At 37.8% G+C, this 24,167-nt stretch overlaps 1 protein-coding gene across 2 annotated transcripts in view; it reads right to left on the bottom strand.

The window, feature by feature from the left end:
• Window positions 1–24,167, bottom strand: part of Diaph3 (diaphanous related formin 3) — a 433,102-nt gene that overhangs the window by 358,698 nt on the left and 50,237 nt on the right. For both annotated transcript variants that reach the window (XM_040754912.1, XM_040754964.1), the window contains one exon: window positions 17,382–17,558. In XM_040754912.1, the coding sequence (XP_040610846.1) occupies window positions 17,382–17,558 (177 nt within the window). The remainder of the gene's footprint in view (window positions 1–17,381; window positions 17,559–24,167) is intronic.

The raw sequence follows: 24,167 nt of genomic DNA, 5'->3' as shown, positions 1-24,167 counted from the left end.
GTAGGGCACGGATACTAAAACAGCACACCAGCAAAGAAGCAGACATTCAGGGATATTTCCTTATGGTTCACTGAATGGTCAGGACAATTGTCCCTATTAAAATGCACAATTGCATGGCATTATACTGAATTATGAGTTTAGGTAACTCATTTTTTTCTATAGAAATATGTGTTGAATTCACACCGGAATTCATGACTATGTACAATTGTTAAGTGACAATTAAACATGAAAAGAACTACTCTGGAAGAAATATATAGAGTTATGGAATAATTGTTATAAAAAGCAGGGAGACCTAGCCGGGTGTTGGTGGTGCACACCTTTAATCCCAGCACTTCGGAGGCAGAGGCAGGCGGATCTCTGTGAGTTCGAGACCAGCCCGGTCTACAAGACCTAGTTCCAGGACAGCATCCAAAGCCACAGAGAAACCCTGCCTCGAAGAAAAAAAAAAAAAGTAGGGAGACCTAGAAGTATCTACGACCTGTATTAAGTTACTTAAAATAGCAAATAAAATATTTAATAGGCACGAAATACTAAGAAACATATAACTTATTGGTTGAGTTAAAAGCAAATTAAAATTTCAAAATAGATAATTGAAAGGAAAAAAAATCAAAGTTACTGCTTTCTTTTCAAAGAGATGTTACCAGATGTCATTCATCCATGACTAAGAATGGTTGTGATAGCTGGTGACCAGCTGGTAAGCAGTACATAGTATGTCTATGAGCGTATTTTCTGAATAACTGCCTACTTGAATCAATGCATTGAAGATTCACCCTCACCCAATGGGGCCAGCACTGTCCAATCAGTTGAAGGCCCAGAACATCAAAAGGCAAAGGAAAGGTGAATTCACTCCATCAAGTGAGTACCCTTCTTTGCTGATCTTGGTTCCATAGCCTACCAACTCTGGAAGTTGGGTTCATGTCTCCTCTAGTTCTACATTCCAGGTTTTCAGTACTGGGCCTTGCACTGGGAACCACTGGGTACCCAATAGCCTCTCTCATTCTCTATTTGTAGAAGGCCTGTGCTGGGAATGAGGCTCCCTAATTGTTTAAGACAATTCCCTTAATAACAACCCTCCCATATGCCAATCTAGCTATTAGCATTCCTACTGGCTCAGCAGTCTCTGGAGACCCGTACCTTGTGCACAATTATACTTGTGTTTGGGCAGTCTCCCTGCTTTGCTCTAGTTAATGGGAACTCTCTTATATAAGTAAGGGAGTCATCTTCCTGGGAAATTTGAGATGACAGAATCCCAATGCCATGTTTTGTATAAAAGGAGAAGGGAATAGAGGAAGAAAATTGGACTTAACTCTCCAACACACAGCAAAGCCTGATGCAGCACCCCTAGGCATATGACTGCACCTAACAAGCTATTATTCTCTATATATTCGGGAGGAAAGTATACTGCAAAGAAAAACAAGGAGGGATGGAGAAAAAATAATCATATGGAAGTACATAATGCTAACTTTTAAAATAGATTTGTATCTATAGAAAAGTGTTAACAAGAAAAACTCCTGAAGCGATAACACCCTATGCTGAGAAGTAAAGAAATCCCCGAAAAACACACAGGAAGTTTTGTCCTCAAAATTGCATATCTACATTTTGTGTTACAATTCCAGAGAGATTTGGCCTCTCAGATGACTATCTAGAAAATTGAGCAGGGTAAAATTGGGAAAGATAGAATCATGACACCAATTTTCATATTTCTTAGCTCATATTCTTTTAAAATAATCAAGTCTCCATCTTCTTAGATAAAGACAGTGAGTAAGTAGCAGCTGACCAAACGTAGTGGATGGTGCAGACAATCTCAGGATAAGGGAAGAGGGGGAAACAGAATGATATTAATATTAACAATGGAATGTCACTTCAATATAAATTGCAACACAGTCTGGACCACATGGAGAAGCCTCAACACCCACAGGTCAGCCAGTCCTGGGAGATAGGAGTGGGGGAGGCAGTGTACCTGAAGAACATAACAATAAATCACTTGGGGGATCCTCATCACCTCAGGTACACATTGGCCACCCTGGAGAAAAACACATGTGGTAGATGGAGCATTAACCAGAACCACTGTGACATCTAAAACTAATTTCCTTCATTAAAATGAGGCTTCTAATATAACTTAAGATTAAAAAGAACTCACATAGATTGCCTAGATGAGCAATATAAATCATTATAGATTAACTTATTCTTCCTTCCAAATTTAACATGTGATACCTTCTATACTGTAAATAAAGGCAGAAAATGATAGCATGACTACAGATCTCTTATAGCCCCAATACGGCAGCTAACGTCAATGTATTATTTCATCAAATATATATTATAGATAAAAGTAATGAATAGAAACTGCACAGAAGATATAATTATAAGGCTGATAAGTAATTTGCTACAACTGTGCAAAGCTCCTGTTAACAAAAGGAAAAATAATAACTTTACAAAAGACAAACCCTGAAGACTCCGCCTTCTATAACAGCCAGGCTAATACCACCAGAGACATCAATGTACATATCCCCTGATAATGACATATTGGGACGGATACACCAACTCTGTGATAGTCTTCTCAAAGCATTTTCAAACTAATTACAGGGAAGAACAAGGGGGAAAAGAAAATCAGACAAACGCGAATTGAGAGCACTCTAGAAAATAAGGAGGATTCTTCAAAAGTGTCAGTCATAAAAGATAAGGACCTGACCCTGAATGAAAGAGACATGGGGACAAAATGCAAACTGTGACTGGATCCTGGACATGAAAAGGGGTGACTGGGAATACGGTCTATAGTGTAGTGAGCAGCATTAACAATGTTCGTTCATTCCATGGATATTTAATAACTTTCCAAATTTACAGAAGATATTGACACAAGGAAGTGCTGAGTGAAGAACACATAAGAATTCTCTATGTAGCTCTCTAAGTTTTAAGTTGGAAATAAAAAGTTGTTTGAAAGGCAAAACTAAAGTACGTTAATAACAGATTTTAATAAGCAATTTGGGGGAGGAGGGAATGGGGAGATAGAACAGGCTTCGTTTTAAAAGAAAAGCAAAAAAGAACTTTGAAATCCTCTAAAATTACCAAATCAGTACATGATCAGGCTGGGAGGAAAGAAGAAATAAAACGGAAGGAAGGCTCCTGAGAATACTTCAAACACAGGTACCCAAACTCCATTCACAACTCAGGGGTCCAGGCACCCCTTGAGACTATTTCCAAATACAAAGCCCAAGGTTTCTACACGTTGCTACTGCTTCTGATTTCCAGCCTGCTCTGTGAGCTATGTATGAGGCCTCTTCTCCCAACAGCCTTTCCACAAAAGACTCCTCAAACTTCTTTGATCTTAAGAAATAAATGGCTGAGTCAGCCCCGTATTAATCATTGAGATAATCCCTCTATTGATGAAGTTCAGGCAGAATTCTTCCAGTTGACGGGGATCCTGCAACACGGACCTGAACTCTCATCTGTCTAGTCTACCACACTGTTTCCATATTTTTTTTGTCTCTACATAAAGTTCATTACCTGAGGTTCAATACTGTATGACCCACACTTATGTTGCCGACACACCATGCTGACACCTGAATTGCCCACCAAGGTCCTGAATGTCACTGGCTTTCTTGCCACAAGCAAGCTTCATTTTCCTCAGCTCCCACCTTCAAGGTCACAGCTGGTCCTTTTCACCACCTAAAAGCTGTCCTCCTTTAAATACCAGCTCCACACTCCTGCCCCTGACCTCCATCTTCCATCTTACAATGTTGCTTGCTTGCAAATGTTTTTCTTTATCCCAATGAAATCTCCACACTCCAGTACACTCTGTCTTCATGCAGACCAGCTCTCTCATCAATGATTTCTACATTCAGTAGGATTCCCACTTGTTGATGGCCCCACAGCATACCACATGCATGGGAGAGCCGGCCCCTATGGCAGGGGCCTAGGAGAGCCAGCTCCACACCTTGTCTGAGGGGTGAGGCTACAATGGCCCAGACCCACATCCTGGGCCTTCAACTGACCCGCCCTAACATCTACTACATCTATGATCTGCTGGAGTGCATGAAGGGACTGGTTCACAGAAACTCCATGACTCTGGGCAGCAGCAGGATGTCCAAAAGAGGTTTTGGTGAGGGTCTAGTGATGACGGTGTGCCACAGCACTTGAACCAAACCAATGACTCACTGTAATGAACATTTTGTGGTTGGGGCTGATTGGACAAAAAGGTATACTGTGTGACACACCGCAGCACCCAATGCCACTAGGATGAATGAAGAGGCGTTGGAAAGATGGAGAAGCGAGGTGGTTTTCTTGTGTTTGTTTTGTTTTGTTTTGATGATTTGGGAGGGCTCTTTGGGGAGGGGGATACCCTGCAGGGGTGAGGAGAGGATATGAATTTCCACTTGTCTCTCCTTTGCCCAATCTCTTAGGTCCATGTATTTAACACTTTTGCTTTACTTCATGTGACTTCCTTTTTTAATGCAATTTGCTGCATATTTCATAATGGATAGTCCTCACTGGACTTTTTAAATGCACAAATAAAACTTCTCATACAGAATTTGCCAATCCTGTTTTACAACAATCATGAGATGAGTGTCAATTCTGGAACATTGAGCGGGAGCCATTGTATTTGCAGGCCTAGCCTAGAGTGCTAAGCAACTGCTACTTCTAGAAGACTCTCCAGTGCCTCCAGTCAACAAGGAAACAGCTTCAGTCGCAGAGTCAGCTCTTCAAGGCATGCTGTAAAGAACACAGGCTGAAATTCATCATGCCTGCAAAGGAGCACAGCAGAAACACACAGAACCTCAGTGGCATTAGATAAGATCGGTGTGTGACTAAGCACTCACTGTTCAACAGCACCTGTGCAGGGTGAATAAGGCTGAGACTCCTCCCAAAAGTCACTAAGTTTATGCTTTGCCTGCTGCATTGTACACCAAGGAAAGAAATAAGTCTTTCACTTTTTACAACGTGCTCAATGGATTGGGTCGAGCCCAGTCTGGAAACCAGGTGAAGCCATTAGCAGCTGAGACACTTCTAAAGAATTTCTCTTTCAGCTGGATAAGGCCAGAGGGTCCAATATGCCAAAACTTCATTGTTTTTGCTGATTTTAGATACACTAACTCCATCACATGCTGGTAAAATATTGGCACAAAATAAATATTTCGACACTATCTTCAGCAGAACTGAGAAACAAAAAGATGTAAATTTAATATATGAGCATATTTAGACAATAAAGAGGAATTGAATAGAGAATGGCAAACAGAAAGTGGGCATTTTTTCAACTGAATTACAAATGTTAGATTCAATATTTTCATTCATGAATGTAGATTTTACAAGACAGCGTACTCATTAAATTTACATACATCAAGTTGAGTGGGATAGTTAACACCGTGGAGTGTCAGATTAAATTTAAAATGATTGACTATTTGAGCACTGGGCAAATACATATAAGCAGCTAGTTGAAGACGGTCAGGTGCGAGGAATTTCTGCCAGAATGCAAAATAAGCACTTGCTAGGCAGAAGCAGGCAACAGTCACAAAATGGATACTGGAAAGACATTATTATCATTGATCGATACATTTGCAGGAATCAATGAGAACACAAGAAGATAAAAATGAACACAGCAACAGCAAAACCAAACACTAATTCTCCAGTCAATGGATATCACTGGATTTCAATAATGTTTGTGTATTGCTTCAGGGGTTGAAGCCAAAATAATCATTCTTCCTTACAAAGTGTTTATTAGCATCATATCACTACAGCCACAAATTGGCCAAACATCTTAAGAGGGGGATGCTCATGACACCCTAATTGTCTGTCTTGCAACCATGAAGCTCAACATCCTAAAAGCATAATTTTACTGAAATACCTTCAAAATGTACGATTCTATTCTTACGTATATTTCTATTTCTCCTTCCCATCATACATCAAATGGTCTTTTTAATGTTTACATCCATGCTGAGGTATATTTTCACTGCCATGAATAGGTTTCATGCCAAACTGAAGAAAATGTAAGATTCCATGGCCTTATTCCAACCCAAACTAAATCTACCTTTCTTGGCAATGCAGTGTTTGTTTAGACTTGGTTTAGATATAAATAGAAAAGTGAGAGATAAACGCAAGCAAGAATCTGAGTTGTAGAGATGACTCAGTTAATAAAGTGCTTGCAACACTGCATGAGAATGTGCATTAGATACCCAGCACCCATATCAGAAGTCAAGCATAGGCTCATGTGCATGCAACCACATCACTGAAAAGACAAAGACTGGAGGCTCACTGGCCTGAAGAAAGCAAACCTGTAGGACCCAGACAGAGATTCTGTCTCAAGTAATCAGATAGATGCCTCAAATTGAGTGATATCCAACTTCCACATAGACACAGGCACAAGCATGCATGCATGCACACATACACAGGCACACCCTCATACACACACACACACACACACACACACACACACACACACACACACACACTGAAATGGAATGTGAAATAAAATGGAATGGAAAACAGAATGGAAATGCTAGCAAGAATCTACAACTTGGAATGAACTTTATTACTACTTTACTATACTCAGTTGTCAGTATATAAACATTGTAAACATTGTAAATAAGCATCTTTTTCTTTTGTCTATCAATTGTAAATTTATGTGATCAAATATATACATTCTAATTCATAACAGTAGTCAAATTATGAAACAATGTTATGGTTGGGGATCATCACAACATAAACCACTGGATTAAAGGGTAGCAGCATTAGCAAGGTTGAGAACCACTGTGGTTTACACTGTAAACTATCTCAATTAAAAACTAAATTTCAAATTGTCTTCATGCCAATATCAAGCAGCAATAAAGAAAAAACAATTAAGTACCACTTTTATGTACTCTAATTTATTAGAACAAATAAGAAGTGTAAGGAATATCCGAGGTGATTCCCAAGTGTAATTTATTAGGAAATAATGCCTAACCATAACTATCAAGAATATTTAAAGTCACCCACCAAAACAGATATCCATTAAATATTCCTGTGGGTAAAAGCACCGCCATTTATTAAAAAGTGACTCATTCACTTACTTTGAAACTTTCATAAACACTAGGCATTTCCTCGTAAGTTACATTACACAATTAAATAGTTACTTAACCTCAGACACCAAGGCTGATTTTCCCAAAGGACAAAACTGAGACAGAGAATGTGGGTCTTTGTAGATGTAAGAGAATTCTCCTGCAAACTTCCAAGTGGACAATTAACATCACACATTTAAGTATTACCATAATAGTTATCATCTCAAAATGTCTCTCTATGACTATTTTATTGCTGCCACAAAGTACCACCAAATTTCCTAAGTCATTCACTTTCTCAAGTTAACTGCTGAGTACTGCCAGTATGCCCTGGCACAAGCAAATCATGAATCAACCTGATATACTAACACACACACACTACTGTTTCCTATTCCTCTTCATACCTAGATTTTATGTCAGCTACTCTTTAACCACCATTACTCTGGTTTTTGATTTCTACCCAATTGAGAGGCACAAGGATGACAACTTACAGATCAGACAAAGCCAAAGCATTCCCAAAGAACCATTCCCACATTTATCTGGTAATCATAAATATACCTTTTGGGTTGTGAAATAAAGCATGTTTGAGATATGAAAAAAATGATTGTTTAAAGAATACTGATATTTGATAGAAATGCTTATGGGAACATATGGCAATTAAATACAGATTGGGTATAAAAAGGTCTTTGTAGGTTCTTTTTATTAAAAGTCCTGGTGACTGTCAAAACAGTCTAAATCTGACTAAAGGAATAGGCATGGGTTAATTCCTTAGCAACAAGAATAAAAATTAAAGTGTCATTACTGTGTACACACAGACTGACAATACCAATCCTCTTCTGGTTATGCAGAAACCACAGGACCATTTGTGGGTTCTTAGTATCATTAATAAAAAATTTTTAATTTATTCAAAAGAAAATTTGAGGACAATTTTGTTAGTGTCTGAGAGAAAAGGTCTATGCACAAGCCGTCTATAAATCTTGGCTGCTTCCTGGAGGAGGTAGAAGAAGAAAATGGTGCCTTCCACAGGCAGGTTCTGGAAAAGTCAGCACACAGCAACGTGGCAGGAGAGGAGGGCTCTGGAGAACAGGAGTAAGGAAGAGTTCCTCTGCTTGTCTGTGCTCCTCAGAGAAGCATAACCTCTTTTTCTCCTCTTTGTCGCTCACACGCTGGCCACCATCCCTGCCCACTTTCCCTGGAGCTCCAGGCTTTCGAAGTTTTTCTCCGAGGCCTTTCACCCTTCTGCCATCTTCTGCCTTTCCATCATGTAGCTGCCTGGCAACCTTCATCACCTGCTTCCTTCGGCCCTAACTTAAAAGGCAAGGTAGGCAATCCCTCTTTCCCCTTCTCTGTCTCCCCCTCCTCCTGGCATCTGCCAAGACTCACAGATTGTCTACTTTGGTGTTTTTCTCTCAATGCTAATAAAACTGCCTTTCTCTCACTTCCAATACTTTATTAATGAGATTTTGAACACAAAGGAGGGAAGCCAAGTTCTATGGTGACATTTAGAACCTAATAAAACGTGATTGATAAAGTTTGGAAAAGTGATCTATTCCATAAATGTATGTGTATGTATCATACGTACTCATTTATTCAGTACTGAAGAAAAGAGTCCGGCACCTACTCTATCGCAGGGCCAGTCTAGTGAGGGGCAGGGAAGTTTAAATAGAATACAAAATGGGCAGAACACAAAAAGACCTCTACTATATTATCTTAGGATCAGGTAAAGACACATCAGTGTTGTCTCCATGGAAGACAGGAGGAAAAAAAACACAGTTCTCATTAGATTACCCAGGACAGTCCTCATTTAAGACCAGCAAGATTTTAGATGGCAGGATACATGTTGGGTAATTTTCAGTAAGAACAGCTTCTAGTTATCTCAGGCTATTTTAAAAGTTAAGAATAAAGTCTTAGCTGTAAAAAACATTCTCACCAGTCAAGACAATTTACAACCTTTTATTATACAAATCGACTCAGTGTAAAAAACTAAATAAAGAATGAGAACAACTGCTATAAAGGATATTCTAATTGAATACACAAAAATATGAAATAATCTATAACAATAAAACTAATAAGAGTTCAGAAAAGTTACTGGCTACCAAAGTCAATAAACAAAATTATTTTATTATTTTATAAAGATGATTGTTACTATATTAAATATAGTACATGTATATTACCAGTAAGCCTAGAAATGAATAATAACATACATTTGAGGAAGGCACTGTGAGTTTTTATTGCTCAGAAAACAGAAAACTTAAAAAATGCAATACCTACATGTTAGAAAATACAAAACGGTGTCCATTTTATTTAAATTAGTAAAAGAAAGTCATATAATTCCAATGAAGAACCCATAATGTTTAAAATAGTATTTAATTGATTTTTAAGTTATTACTAAAGCTGAAAATGCCAAGAATAAGAAAAGTAATGCTAAGTAAGACATAGGGGAAGTCTTACATATAGCTAATCATTACGGTCATTGAGACTGCAGATAATCCTACTGAGTTTGTACACCTTTACTCCCAGCAATGGGAGGCAGGGCCAAGTGGACTGCTGTGATTTAGAGGTCAGCTTGGCCTACATAGCTAACTCAAGACAATTCAGAACTACATAGTGAGACCCTGTCCAGAGAGAGAGAGAGAGAGAGAGAGAGAGAGAGAGACAGAGACAGAGACAGAGACAGAGACAGAGACAGAGACAGAGACAGAGACAGAGACAGAGAGGCACAGAGGCACAGAGGCACAGAGGCACAGAGGCACAGAGACAGAGACAGAGACAGACAGAGAGAGACAGAGACAGAGAGAAGGAGGAAGGAGGGAGGGAGGGAGAGAGGGAGGGAGGGAGGGAGGGGAGGGAGGGGAGGGAGGGGAGGGAGGGAGGGAGGACAAAATAAAAAAGTAAAACAAATAAGTAGAGCTAGACAAACTAATGAACCAAATCACACAACATTCTATTCAATAACTAATCTACAATCCTGGAGGATAACAAATGACAGGAAAGAATAGACAACTCAATAAACAGTGCTACACAGATGTAACTCTACTATTTTAGTTTATTACAAAATAAATATTTCTTCAATAATATATTCAAAGCATGAATCATAAATATGACAACATTGAAATATTTCTATACTTCAAAACACCAAAAAATGTGAAATAACGAGCCTCAGGCTAAGACAAAATTTCTGCATTACATGTAAACTGGGCATGAGATTATTCGTAAGTTGTGAACAATTTAGAATGAAGACAAAAACCCAACAAGAAAAGAACCAAATGACATAAGTTGGAAATTCATAGAGCTATAGACCAAAAAAACCAATGCATGTGAAAAATATTCAGTTAACTTCAGTTAACTTCTGATCATTATGCAAAGTGTAAGGGGCTCTGCTGACAGCTAACAGACTTACCAAACTCCAAGTCTTATAACACCAGTGCAAACTGAGGGACAGTCTGCACATAAACCAGACTGGAATCTTCAAATATAAAAATATGAGGAAAAAATGATACATGACAGCAAAATATGTTACATGACTCAAAAGTAGATTATTTTGTTATAACAAAAATTATCAGTACTATCAGTAAAAAACTGTGTCTATGAATTAACTCAGAAATTGCTTAGTGCTCTGAGTTGAACAAATGTACTATGATTATGAACTAGTATTACCTATTTATAGAAAATAGACATTAAACTATTAGAGGACTATGGGCCATTGAATCAGTAACTTATCACATAATTCACAGATAAGAGGTTTAATACACATTAGTACTTACTATACAGAAGACTACAAACTAAAAATGAAAATGAAAACTACTGAGTTAGGAGTACTATTCATCTGTAGAAAACAAGAAAAAAGGAAAGATATAGTTTTGGAAGCAGTACATGAAAGGACTTCAATTTTGTCTATGATGGTTTTCACCGTATTATTTTCTATACTATTTCTTATGTTTGAATATTCTGCAAATAGGAAAATACCACTCAACAAAAGTACATTTACATTTCTATTATATACCGAATACTATTTCCAACACAAATGTAATACCTTTAGTATCTTTCTCATTTTCCTTCAATAAAAATGCCAATATATTATTAGACAAGAAGTCACCTAAGCTCTATTGCCAGGAGACACTTCAAGTATAAGCTCTGGAGATGGTGTATTTTACAGACGTGTTTTCTTCTATCTCTTCTATGCTATGACAGAACCTTATAAATACCTGCCCAGAAGAAAGTGATTACAGTATTTCCATTAATATGTAACTCTCTCAAGTATCTTTACTAGATTGTTTTCTTCTACACAATTCTAGAGAGAATTTCTAGAATTTAATTATTGACAGGATGATTCTGTTATCACTGGCACTCACTTAATGTCTGTTGATGATGGCATCCTGATAAATGATCTGTCTTACGTAGTGTTCGTCCTCTCAACAGTAAACGTGAGAAAATGAAAAAAAAAGGATGAATGCATGAAAAATCTTTCACTATCTTAATATTTGTGTATTACTAGGCAGAATAGCAATTACAGCTAATCTCCATCTAACTTAACAGTCTAAAGTAGAGAAACAGAGTATCTTTATAAATCTTAGGAGTTGCCTGGCTTGGTAAGCGCCCTAGGGATAGAGGCAGATGTATCTCAGTGGATTTGAAACCAGGTTGCAACATAGCAATTCCAGGCCAGCAAACAGTACATAGTAAGATGATATTTCAACAAAAAAAAAAACTTAAAAGTTGGGAAGTTTCATATATTCAATACACATCTGTATAGAATTCTGACACTAGACAATAAGGCTAGTAAAACTACAGATATCCAAATAACACAGGACAAATCTATAAGGCACTGATGCATCCCAGTTCAGGAAATGTGAAGGAGTTCTCAACTAGAACCAAGGTGAAACAAATGGAAGAGGCCATTATAACTGTCTCAAAGAGGGACTATAGAAGAGAAATACAAAGATAATAAGGCCAGAGCAGTCGACCAATATGGATCAATGTCTGAATGGGATCAAGAATGACTCAGGTTTCGGGGAGCTTTCCAGAGAGGGAACTAAAGAAGGAACGGGAATTTGATGTCATTTTTTAAGGAATATGATGTATCCCATTTCTAATGTGCTGAGATTTGACATCTTTTGCATAGCTAATTTAAGCTTCTCTTCTGTAGGAGGCATATGGGAGATATTACACAACATGAACAGCTCCAATACTGCAGGAAGAGTATGGAGAAAAAGCAAAGGATATAAAGATAAGACAGGAGAGGCAGATGCAACAGTAAGGAAAGTAAGGGACAGATGGAAGAGAAGATGCAGAAAGTCTAGACAGAGGATGTAAATCAGGACCAGGAATGAGGCATCACTCTGCCCAGAGCAAAAACAGAAATTACTGTCACAGATTCTTTAGAGGATTTATTATTAAAAAGCCATTTGCAATCAGCAAGGTACAACACCAAAAGGAAAAGGTGCAAGATTATAAACTATTACAAAAGCATACAGAGTTGACTATTCTCTGCAGAAGGTAGAGTATGTTAATTTGAACATAATTAAAAACATATTGGCTTCTCATTAATGAAATATGACTACCAGGTAGAATCAGAACTGAACCACCTACTTACGACATCCAAATGGTAAATGCAGTATAACAAACTCAGAATATGGGGAAAAGGGAAGCCACACAAAGGACTGAGATCAACATGGGGACAGTGGGTGACAACAGAAGAAAACAGAGTCAGAGTCACAATACCAGGGAAAATGCCAGCACTTGTAATCTTCTATGCCTATAATATGTAGCACAGGCACCTACAAAGGAACCCACCAACCTAATCCTTATACTGCATGAAAAGGGGACTATACCTACATATAATAAAGCAATGAATCTCAAAATAGAGTGATGATGGAGTTTCTGTCCCACGTGGTCCCACAGCTGTTCAGTGCCAAATAAACACAATGAGGCTTATATTAATTATAAACTGTTTGGCCAATAGCTCGGGTTTCTTATTGACTAGCTCTCTCAATTATTAACCCATTTCTATTGAACTAAGTATTGCCATGAGGCTGAGGTTTACTGGTAATGCTCTGGCATGTTACTCCTTGGGTAGCTATATGGGGTCTATTTGACAGCTCCTGTCTGTGTACCTCTTCCCAGCATTCTCCTAATCTGGTAGCCCCGCCTATATTGCTTGCCTGGCTACTGACCAATCAGCAAAAATTCATCAACCAATAAGAGAAACATAATCACTGCATACAGAAGGACATCCCACAACAATAGGAAGACTTTCTTGGGCTGTCTGAGTGAGCCTGGACTAACATGAACTATTGAAACAGACAACTTTCTCTAAAAGTAGACTGGTACATTAGAAAAAAGTCAGAGACTCTCTAAGCATGACACAGATTCAGTGATGTATACAACAGAAAGGCTTCGAAAACTGAGTGTGTTGCCTGCTAACATGGAAAGGGGACCTCAGTTTCACAACATCAAGGAGAGAGATTCTGCCAACAATCTAAATGAGTGATAAGTGAACATGATAACTGACACTAGCTTCAACCTCATGAAGCCTACAGAATCAGGTTGGATTCTACATAACCATGGCATCTGTGTTGTTTCAAATCCAGACAGATTTGTTTTAGCAGCAATATATCAAAAACTAAGATAATCCCATCAGACATCAATGGTAACAAGTGCTTGGTCCTCCACTCCAGTCCAATCCTGAAGAGGACAGATTCAATCAAGGTAAGGAGGAGGAGGGAGGGCAACTATACATCTACCACTAACACCTACAGGCATCTCTGAAAAGATTAAGCTTGCAATGTGATGAAAGATAAGCTGTCTTTCATGATGGTAAGTTATATATAGTAAGCTAAACATTTTTTATTATTTGAAGACAAGGGGAAAAATTTAAAGGGCTAACTTTAAGAGGCCATGCCTGTGGTAAGCAATTCACTTGCAGTTGGACCCATTGAGTTCATGCTGTTCAAAAAGCCAGTTTCATCACAGACAACAAAGAGTTCAAGAGTATTCATTAAAGTTGATTTCAGATATCAAGTCTGTATGTATATGTGATATTGAGTGAGTACAACTAGTTCATATATCTAAGATCCACAGCAAACCAAGATGGGTGTGCAGTACATACCAAAATACAAACAGAAGCACCTAGGAAATGTAGCTAAGAGTGAGTGAGACGGCTCAGCAAATAAGAGTGTTTGAAACCAAGGCTAACAACCTCTACCTCTAAACATGCACTGTGGAATGTGCATCCACACACATATATGCACACAAATAAAATAACAAAAAGTTTAAATGTATAACTAAAACTTCACCACTGCTTTACAGACTAGACCATTATGAGACCAGAAAATCAATTCTCTACACAAAAATAAAATGCTGAAGTACTACACTATACTTTGCATTCATTAAATAATCAAGTCTGTAATATTTCAGAGGATTATCTTGAGGAAGAAAAACAAGTGTTCTTCAAAATAAAGTTGCTACTTCTTATACAAATTAAATACTTTCCATAATTGGTAAATAGGAATAATTGTTTTTAAAACTGCACAATCGTGACACAAAGACTCTACATATAAATTTTAAATATGATAAAACCTTTGCAAGCACAAATGCCAAAAGGTTAGCATAGAAAATTATTAAATGTTCCTATCAGGAATATTTTTATTAATGAGAATTCTCAGTCACAAATGAGACATCTTTATCTCCTTTCTCCACTCAAGGCTCAAGAAACAAAAATGTCCCAAGGGTCAGAAGATTGGGAGGACCTAGGCAAAACAGTGTCTTCTGGACATGAAAGGACTGATACATTCTTCCACACACAGTAGTTGTGGTTGCCTGCCCAGAGCTTTAAGATCAAGCCAGTCCATTCCAGCAAGGAAAGAGGAGAAATTCATGAGGCCCCATCCCTAAGTGAGGAGCTTTTGACAATTAATAACTCACTGCTAGGGGAAAGAGAAGGATATTTTTACGTTGAGCGTTCTCAACATTCCAGTAGATGAGCAACTCAAATGGGATTGAGTGAAAAATATATACATTATGCAGTTATCATAATATAAATATTTTATGTGGCTATATAAGCATAGATAAGTATAGATATATAGACATACGATGGCATGAAGCTGGGAAGGGGCACAGCAGTGGGGTGAATCTGGGAGGAATTACAGGTAGGGGTGACAGTGAATATTATCAAAGTACATTGTATTCATACTTTAAAATACTATAGATCAAGTTCAATGTAAGTCTAGCTTCCTCCACAGTCATAAAATCAACTTTAAATTTGCAAACAAACAATAGTGGCAAGACAAAATGTCTCCAGTTCTCATTTACAGAAGGCAAGAGACACTTCCTCAGTTTCTTCAGTGTTCAGCTTCAGCATCAAGAGCAGGCTTTACATGAAAGTATTCTAATATAATCAAAGATCCAGAAAGAGAAGGACAGAATGTATTCTGAATGTTTGGAAGAAAGCTTAGGAATGACTCATCCTTTGCAGATTTAAAAGCTCCAACAAAGCAACACTTCCACTCTAATTCCGCTAAATAAAACAAAGGTTTCATTAAAAAGACCTATTACGAAGTAGATTTGGCTAAGATTTACTAAGTGATCTAGACCAATTATTCATCAAGCATCCTGAATCACTTCAAACTGTCGAGATCCAACTGACCTGCACATACTTCCCTATACTTGTAAGTGATCCCGGCAGTCACAAAAAGAACAGTAAAAACTATATTCAGTATTTCTTGGATGGTTGTCCTTTTAACTCACTGCATGTGATCATAAAATGTGTTCTCTGTAATGTTTAACAGCAATAGGCTGCTTTCTCTACTTACTCAGATGGTACTCACAATTATAATTTTAAAAGAGAATTTTAATGTAGTTAGAAGAGCCATAATTGTACCATTCCAAAGTTTCACAGGTAATTAAGGTACATGTTCAGTGCACGGAAGGAAAGGGCCCTCTGCCACTGCAAGCCTGCAAAGGTCATACTGAAGAGAGTTACCTTCACACAAGCCTCATTACTGGCGGCAAAGGCTAGCAAAAAGAGGATTCTTTATCCTTGGCCAAGATTACAGCAGCTCATAGTGTCAAAAGGGAAGGAATTCCAAATGTATAGGTAAAAACCAAAAGTAACACTTCATCAGGAGTTGGCATAACAGTGATAAGTTTCCCAAAGTCTAGAGTTTGTGCAAATCAAGTAATAAACATTAAAAATATATTCAGAGTCACTAGCACTTAATAAAAATTCTATGAAGACAAACTGGGCTTTTATTCTTTCTGGGGTCTTCTGATGCTCTAGGTGTTAACACTAGACTGAATACTTGTGTTTAAAAAAAAAAGTAAGGCAATGTAATACAAATACAACACTCCTGATGAACAATTACAAAGAGCTATTAATAGTCTCTAAATTTCACATTCACATTAGACCCTAAACTAATGAGCAAATGCAGTATTTCCCTGAAAGTAGATGAAGCTGCCAAAACTGATAGACAAAAGAACAGACATATACCAAATAAATCATGATTGGAAATACACACACCACCTCAGAAGGACTTAGAAAATTCTTTCATAGTATGTTATCTTCCCATCTAACTTTTATGACCTCTCACAGGTTCTAGAAGTTATTCAGAGACTAGCTCCACAATTTTTCTTACTTTTGTGCCCTCCATCACAGGAGACCTCTCTATCTCCTGCCTATCAACATCCTAACTGCCATTTGGCCCAGGCTGACTTTCTGTGCATATTTCCCAAAAATAGTGCAATATGCTGTCTGCTGTATTTTCCCTGAAGCTAATTAGGTATCTCAAAACCCAAGTAGTTTCTTGCTTCTCTGAATTTATAGAGAACTAAATTGTTAAATATTACATTGCTTATGTAATATTTCAAGTATTTGTTTTAATTCATAATATATGATATGAAACTTGAAAGTAGCAACTATATAAATAACCATCAATTTACATAAAATCAGCATTTTGTAGTAAATGGTTTGAACATACTTAACATATAAGGATTCCTGATCTAATCAACTCATTTATATTAAAAAGCAGGGCTGAATCCATCAGAAATTCACAGTTAAAGACAAATGGAGAAGGTGCCAAATGACACCATGTATCTCCACAAGAAAAGGCAAAGCACAAAGGGACCAGGTTCAGTTCTACTGACATAACTGATAGAGTGCCATAAACAACACAGAAACATTGATAGCTGGGAATAAGACAAGGACAACCGGGAACACTCGATGACAAGAGAGCACTACAAACACTGAAGAGCCAATGAACTCGATCACATGATCTATTCAAGATCAAGGGATGCACGTGATACTTCAGTTGTTACTAGATTCTGGATAAGATGGAAATACAAAGAAGAATCAAAAACTCTTACCATCATCTTTTCAAAAAGTTTTAAGACTTCATTCTCAGATAGTGGCTTGGGAATGTTTTCCCTTGTCTCTGAAGCTGCCGATGAGCGGTCACTGCTTCCAGATGCCGTCTTCAGATTGGGAAGAGGAGGTCTCTCTTTCTTGCTCCCTGGAATTCTTATGCTGGCAAATTTGTCCAGCTATGAAGAAAGATAAAATAGCAAACAATCAATATCTCATCATGCATCAACAGTTATCTAGTTCCAAAAACAAGGAAACAGTGCAGGGTCAATCACACTGTCACTGATTCGTCAAATGAGTCACAATCAGAACCATCAAAATTAAAAGTACTGAATATGTGTTGAAAAGGTTCCAGCAGAAATCCTATTTTAAGGCAGATGGGAAATCATTCAACTTCAAGAGTCTGTCAGATTTTAAAAGTCACAAAATTTTACATTAAAGATTCTGATGCCAGATGACCTAGGTTTTACAAATAAGCAACCTGAACAGTTTCAAAAAGCAAGTCAGCTAGCAGTGATGGCACCAACTGTTAATGTCCTGCCCTGAAAGTCAGCCCCTGCCCTTGTCCAGTGCCCTTATGCTGACTGTCCCCTAGCAGAGGACAAAAAGGGGCACAACAGGACATGGGTTAGGAATTTAAATTTTGGACTATAATACCTCCACAGCTTATTCACCTAGTAACACCACTTGTTGCTCATTCCAGTCTACATCTTAATTTTTTTGGATTGCTACAGATAGCTCAACTTTTGTTGTTACAGAATGTCTTCTATAACAAGATTAAACAGCTGACTGCTATTTGAAAATACATTAATATTAGTCTAGAAAGCTAATTATCCATTCATTCAAAATTGTTTGTCCAAACAAAGAGCCTAGATTCCTATGTCAAGACACATAAAACTTTCAAAAATCAAAAAGGCAAAACTGAGCCAAGCGGTGGTGGCACGCACCTTTAATCCTAGAGGCAGTCGGCTCTCTGTGAGTTCGAGACTAGCCTAGTCTACAAGAGCTAGTTCCAGGAAAGCCTCCAAAGCCACAGAGAAACCATGTCTTGAAAAACCCAAAAGGGAGGGGGGCAAACTGTTAAGGGAGACTTCAAGAATATAAGGTTATTCAAAGCATGATCAATGATTGTATAAATTTTCAGCATTGGTATTAATATAAACCTATTGTTTTCACTATAACATGAATAGGGGCTAACAACATTGGCTCAGCTTTAAGTAAAGGCACTGACCAGCAGTGATGATCTAAGTTTGACCCATCCACCTATATACACAAATAAATCAATGATTTTTTAAAAATGTGTGGATTACAGAAGCATGGTATGCATTACAGTAGAATGAGCTACATATGGTTACTGAGTTAAATGACTAGTTCGTTAGCTGCACAGTCAAATATCAGGTGCCCGAGGGTCATATGTATTTAGTGGTTGCCACAATAGTAAAGTCACATTCAGAATATTTCTATTATTGCAGAAAATCCTATTAAAAGAGCTGTAGGACTATGAAAGCAAACTGACACCTAGAAATCTTTAATTTTAAAATACAATTCAATTATGGTACTATCTAATTTACTAAAGAAATAGATCAACTAATGAGATGTAGAAATAATATTTGTATTCAAAATATGCCTCTGAATTGTCTATGAAGATAATTTCTAGGGAAAGTGTTATGCATTGTACTTAAACAGTCTACTTGACATGAGCTAAACTTCTAAGACTAACTTACCCACTGAATGATTTAAAATGTAGTTACAACACACCATTGCTCACATCCTAACAAACTACAAAAGCTACAGAAAGAGATTTGCTGTGTTTTCAATTCATCTGAAAGCTGAAGACACAAAAAAGGGAAAGAGGGCTTACTTGAAAGGGAAAGGCACCAGGAAATAGGGGACTAGGGAGATAACATGAAGTGGGTATGTATGAATGGTTTTTCTTGTCAGTGTGCCCTTACTACTCCATAACAATGCTCTCATTGTATCAGGGATTATAAATAACAAAAAGGATATATGTCTAACCTCAGCAAGTTTCTAGTGACATTCTTAAGTTTGTTTCATTTCAACAGTATTTCAAAACTGAATTAAAATATTCCCGGAAACTATGAAAGCTTGTCTCTCTCCCCACTTCTGTGAATGGAGTTCAACATTCTAGGTATCTCTAGGGACAAGCCTTGTTCTTTTTGAGCCTTACATCAAGGCATATAATTCAAGTTGAATATTCCATTAAGTAATTGAAATAAGGTTTGGAAAATATTCCTTCAATTGAAACAGAAGGTGAGGGCAGGAAAAAATGAAATGCTAATAGGTAACATAAGTACTTTCCTCATGACCATTAGTTTTAGTTTACAAAAATATCCTTATTGTCCTCCAACATGGGTCAGGGACAGGAAAATAAACAGCAGGCGGGTATTCAATAACATACTGATTGCTGCATGGTTCTGGCTGAGTGATTAGAAAACCATCAGTTCTCTCAGAAGACCCCAGAGGACAAATCTCCCAACAGCTCTTCCCAATTCCTTTTTATCCAAATCTGCAGCATGCTAAAGGTTGGAGAAAGCAGAAACAGAGTGACATCTTGCATGAGACACAAAAGGCTTTCAGCAACTGTCTTCCTATGATACAGATCAGGGAAAGACCTGAGTGAAATGTCCATGACACACCCATGCCTGGAAAGGATCATGACAGCTGCTTTCTGAAGGCTAAGCACAGCTCACCAGGTCATAGGTTCCTGAAGAAACACAAGAGTCAACTGGAACTAGTAACAAAAGACAACTCAACATTAACCCCAAAAATGGGCATCAGATTTAAAACAGAAAGCTATCCCAGAATTTTGGAACTTGCGAGGTCAGTGGGAAACGTAAAAACTAGACTGCCAGAGGCTGGGGCACTTGCTGCACAATCAAGAGGCTCTGCGATACAATCCCCAGAATCCACATAGAAAGCCAAGATGATGGGGAAACCCATAGAGACCAGCTGATCTGAGCTTGTGGGAACTAGCGGGGACTCTGGACAGACAGCTAGGGAGCTGGCATGGGACTGACCTGCGTCCTCTGCATCTGGGTGACATTTGTGTAGCTTAGTCTTTTGTGGGGCCCCTAGCAGTGGGACCAGGACCTGTCCCTGATTGATGCACGAGCTGGCTGTTTGTAACATATTTCCCTATGGTGGGTTGTCTTGTTCAGCCTTGATGCAGCAGGGAGCCTTAACTTACTATGCCATGCTTTGTTGACTCCCATGGGAGGCCTTACCCTATCTGAATGGAGACAGAAGACAGAAGAGGAGTAGATTAGGGATGGAGAGGTTAGAAGGGAAGCAGAGGAAGGGAGTGGGAATAAAGGAGGGAAGGGAAACTGGTTGGTATGTAAAATAAATTTTTAAAAAAATGAAGAACAAAGACAAAAAGGAAGAAAGAAAGAAAGAAAGAAAGAAAGAAAGAAAGAAAGAAAGAAAGAAAGAAAGAAAGAAAGAAAGAAAGAAAGAAAGAAAGCCAGGTGGTTTTACAGATGCTGGTAAACTCATGCATGTCTAAATAGAAGACTAGCATAACAAATTGCATAGTAGGAAACTAAAAAAGCAGCACAAAGAAAACTCAACCCAATATGTTTGTAATGAAACTACTTTTGTATCTGTAAACAAAATTTATAGAAACAATAAAGCAAAATTAGCACATCTACCCTGAATCTTTAGAATTGAGCTTTAGGGAAAGGTCCAATTTGCCCAAGTGAAAAAGCAAATTTTCACCTCACCATGCTATAACTAGCCAATAGCAAAATTAGGAAAATGAGCACATTCCTCTTCTTATTTCTAAATCTACAAAGGTCAAGATAATAATACAAAATACAAAAGGATCAGAATTTTATGCTTTTAATGTAATCTTTTTATTTATTCTCTTTAATTAAAAACATGAAAGACAAAGTATAAGAAGAGCCAGGACTGGTGAAATGCTGAGTGGACAAAGGGCTGCCAAACCTGATGAACTCAGTTCAATCCCCTGAACCGACACAGTGAAAGGAGAGAACTGACTCCCACAAGTGGTTCTCTGACCTCCACACACAGGCCATGGTACCTACACACAAACACATACACATACACAAAAAGGGATGGATGGATGGATGGATGGATGGATGGATGGATGGATGGATGGATGGATGGGCGGGCGGGGGGGTGGGCGGAGATAGACAGACAGACAGACAGAATGTGGTGGTTTGAAAGAAAACAGCCACATTCAGAGTGGTACTATTAGGAGATGTGGGTTTGCTGGAGTAGGTATGTCCTCAGTGTGTCACTGCCAGGGTGGGCTTTGAGGTCTCTTATGCTCAAGTTACACCCAGTGATACCGTTCACTTCCTGTTGTCTGTGGATCAAGATGTAACATTTTCAGGTCCTTTTTCAGTACCATGTCTGCCTGCACACCACCATGTCCCACCATGACTATAGTGGACTAAAATTGCAAGCCAGTCTCGATTAAGTATTTTCCTTTATAAGCCTTTTCGTGGTCATGCTGTCTTCTCACAGCAATAGAAACCCTAACTAATACAAATGACAGATAGATTTTTGTAAAGCAAAAAGAATATTTTTTTTAAAAATCTCTTATTTCTATTCTGGGAGAATTCATTGACTTTTGGTTATCTCAAGATTCAAGTAAAAACTCATAAGCGTGCACAGGTATGCTCTATTAAGTATTCCATATAAATACTTAGCACAAAATCTGAGTACTATTACAAAGCCAAATCTAAGTGATCTTGACGATCCAATTATTATGCTTAATTTTGGGAACTTTCCTTTTTTTCAAATGATGCTAGAGTGATTTCACTCACAAATCAAGCCATTCCTAATTTATCTTTCATGGGGTTGTACATACTATTTGCTTTTGAAACACAGCACAAATAACACATAGTTAAACTTCAAATATATGTTGTACTTGGAAATGATGGTAGAAACTGACTGACAATCTGACATCAGACTGACAGCAAGTTGACTACTAGCATATTTTGTAATTTGGCTGAGGAAGATTTGTCTTCTACAATTTATGTATTTTTATCTTTATATAAAAATTAGATAATTTATATGGAATTCTCCCCTTAAAGTCAAAATAAAAACTCAACTTAGGCAGGTAAAGTACACAAGCAGTTCACATTGGTTGAAGAATTGATTAAACATACACAACTGAGGGAATTCTTTTACACTGCAATTTAGAGGTAGAACACCACACTTAATTAAGAAGGTTTTGCGTGTGTCTGGGGTGTACTAAGTTTTATAAATTAATATCACTTATCTTCAGGGGAAGTTAAATGAGCACCCTACTGAGTATTATCTCACACTGAGTAATCACACTGATAATCAGTAATGACAGCTTAAATAAATTAATTAAACAAAAAAGACTCTAAAAAAACTACTGGATTTTCAGCTGTAACATGGTAATAGTGAAAACTCATTATTTAAAGTTTTCATTGTTATAGCCTTGTAAATGTCAACAGCTTTTTTTTTTTAAAAGGGCAGGTTAATTTTCAGGTATTTAACAATTTTACTAGTTTTGAAAGTTTATATATGGCTAGAAACGCTCCTTAGAACCAAGAAGAAGGTTAAAGTTTTCATGGTATCCAGGAGAAATAAGCAACTAGAAACTCTATTTAAAAATAAAATCAATTTTACCCGAATATACACCTGAAATATAAAATACATTATTCAAAATAATATATCAATTTTCATGCAATTTTAAATTAGATTTCAGGAGGGAATTGACCAACTAAAATAGTGTGGGTTTTTCAATAGCATTATTACAAACTCAAAGAGTTGCTGCTTAAAACCATGGCCCCAGAGTCGGAACCCGGAATCCTGCCAGCCACCAGCTTGCTGTGTTACCATAACCAAGGCACTTACTAAACTCTAGTGACAGTACCTGTTACAGAGATGTCTTAACAGGAAACAAAACTGCTAGCCCTTTCAGCCACAAGTGGAAAAGCCTGAAAAGCCATTCTTCAGCACTCCAATGCTAGACATGGACACTCCCCATTGTCTTTCAACACAGATTATATTCTCATGTCCTTTCAAATTAGTGATGAAATTATGTTATCAAATCATAGATTTGAGAACTACTGGCACTATCTCTTTCCCACTATAATATAATGGCCTTGCTAGATCAATCATGAGCTAAGTCCTTGTGTACTGAGTCTCTGAAGCTGCACATTGTGATCCTCTGACTTGTGTGACCAACAGAAAACTGTGGAAAGTATAAATTCTGGCTGATAGCACCAGATCATAAGTGGCCTTGTGTCTTCTTGGATCACTCATTCTGGCATATGCCAGCTACCAGATATGAGAAGATGTTGTGGAATGACTTTAGCTATGCAGTGATAGCTAAATGTGTTGCATTTGTTTGTGTTACAGAATATTTAACTGTGTAAAGGTGTGCTACATCTGTTAATGCTGCATTTGTTTAACTATAAAGATGTGTTAACATTTGTTTCACCTTCCTGCCTAAGGCACTTGATTGGTCTAATAAAAAGCTGAATGACCAATCACTACACAGTACAGGGACTACACACACAGGCGGGACTGGCAGGCAGAGAGGGTAAGTAGGAGGAGGAATCCAGGTTTGAGAGAAAACAAGGGAGAAAAGGAGGAAGACATCAGAGACCACACAGACATGGAGGAAGCAGGAAAGGAGGCCACACAGTGAAAAAAGGGTAAGAAGCCCTGAGGCAAATATACATGAAGAAAAACAGCTTGAAGTAACTTATAAAAGCTAGTGGGAGAAGCCTAAACTAAGGCCAAGCATTCATAACTAATAA

Source organism: Mesocricetus auratus, unplaced genomic scaffold (genome assembly GCF_017639785.1).
Source record: "Mesocricetus auratus isolate SY011 unplaced genomic scaffold, BCM_Maur_2.0 Super-Scaffold_2245, whole genome shotgun sequence".
In the NCBI taxonomy this organism is placed as follows: Eukaryota; Metazoa; Chordata; class Mammalia; order Rodentia; family Cricetidae; genus Mesocricetus; species Mesocricetus auratus.
This window is presented reverse-complemented; position numbering and strand designations above follow the sequence as displayed.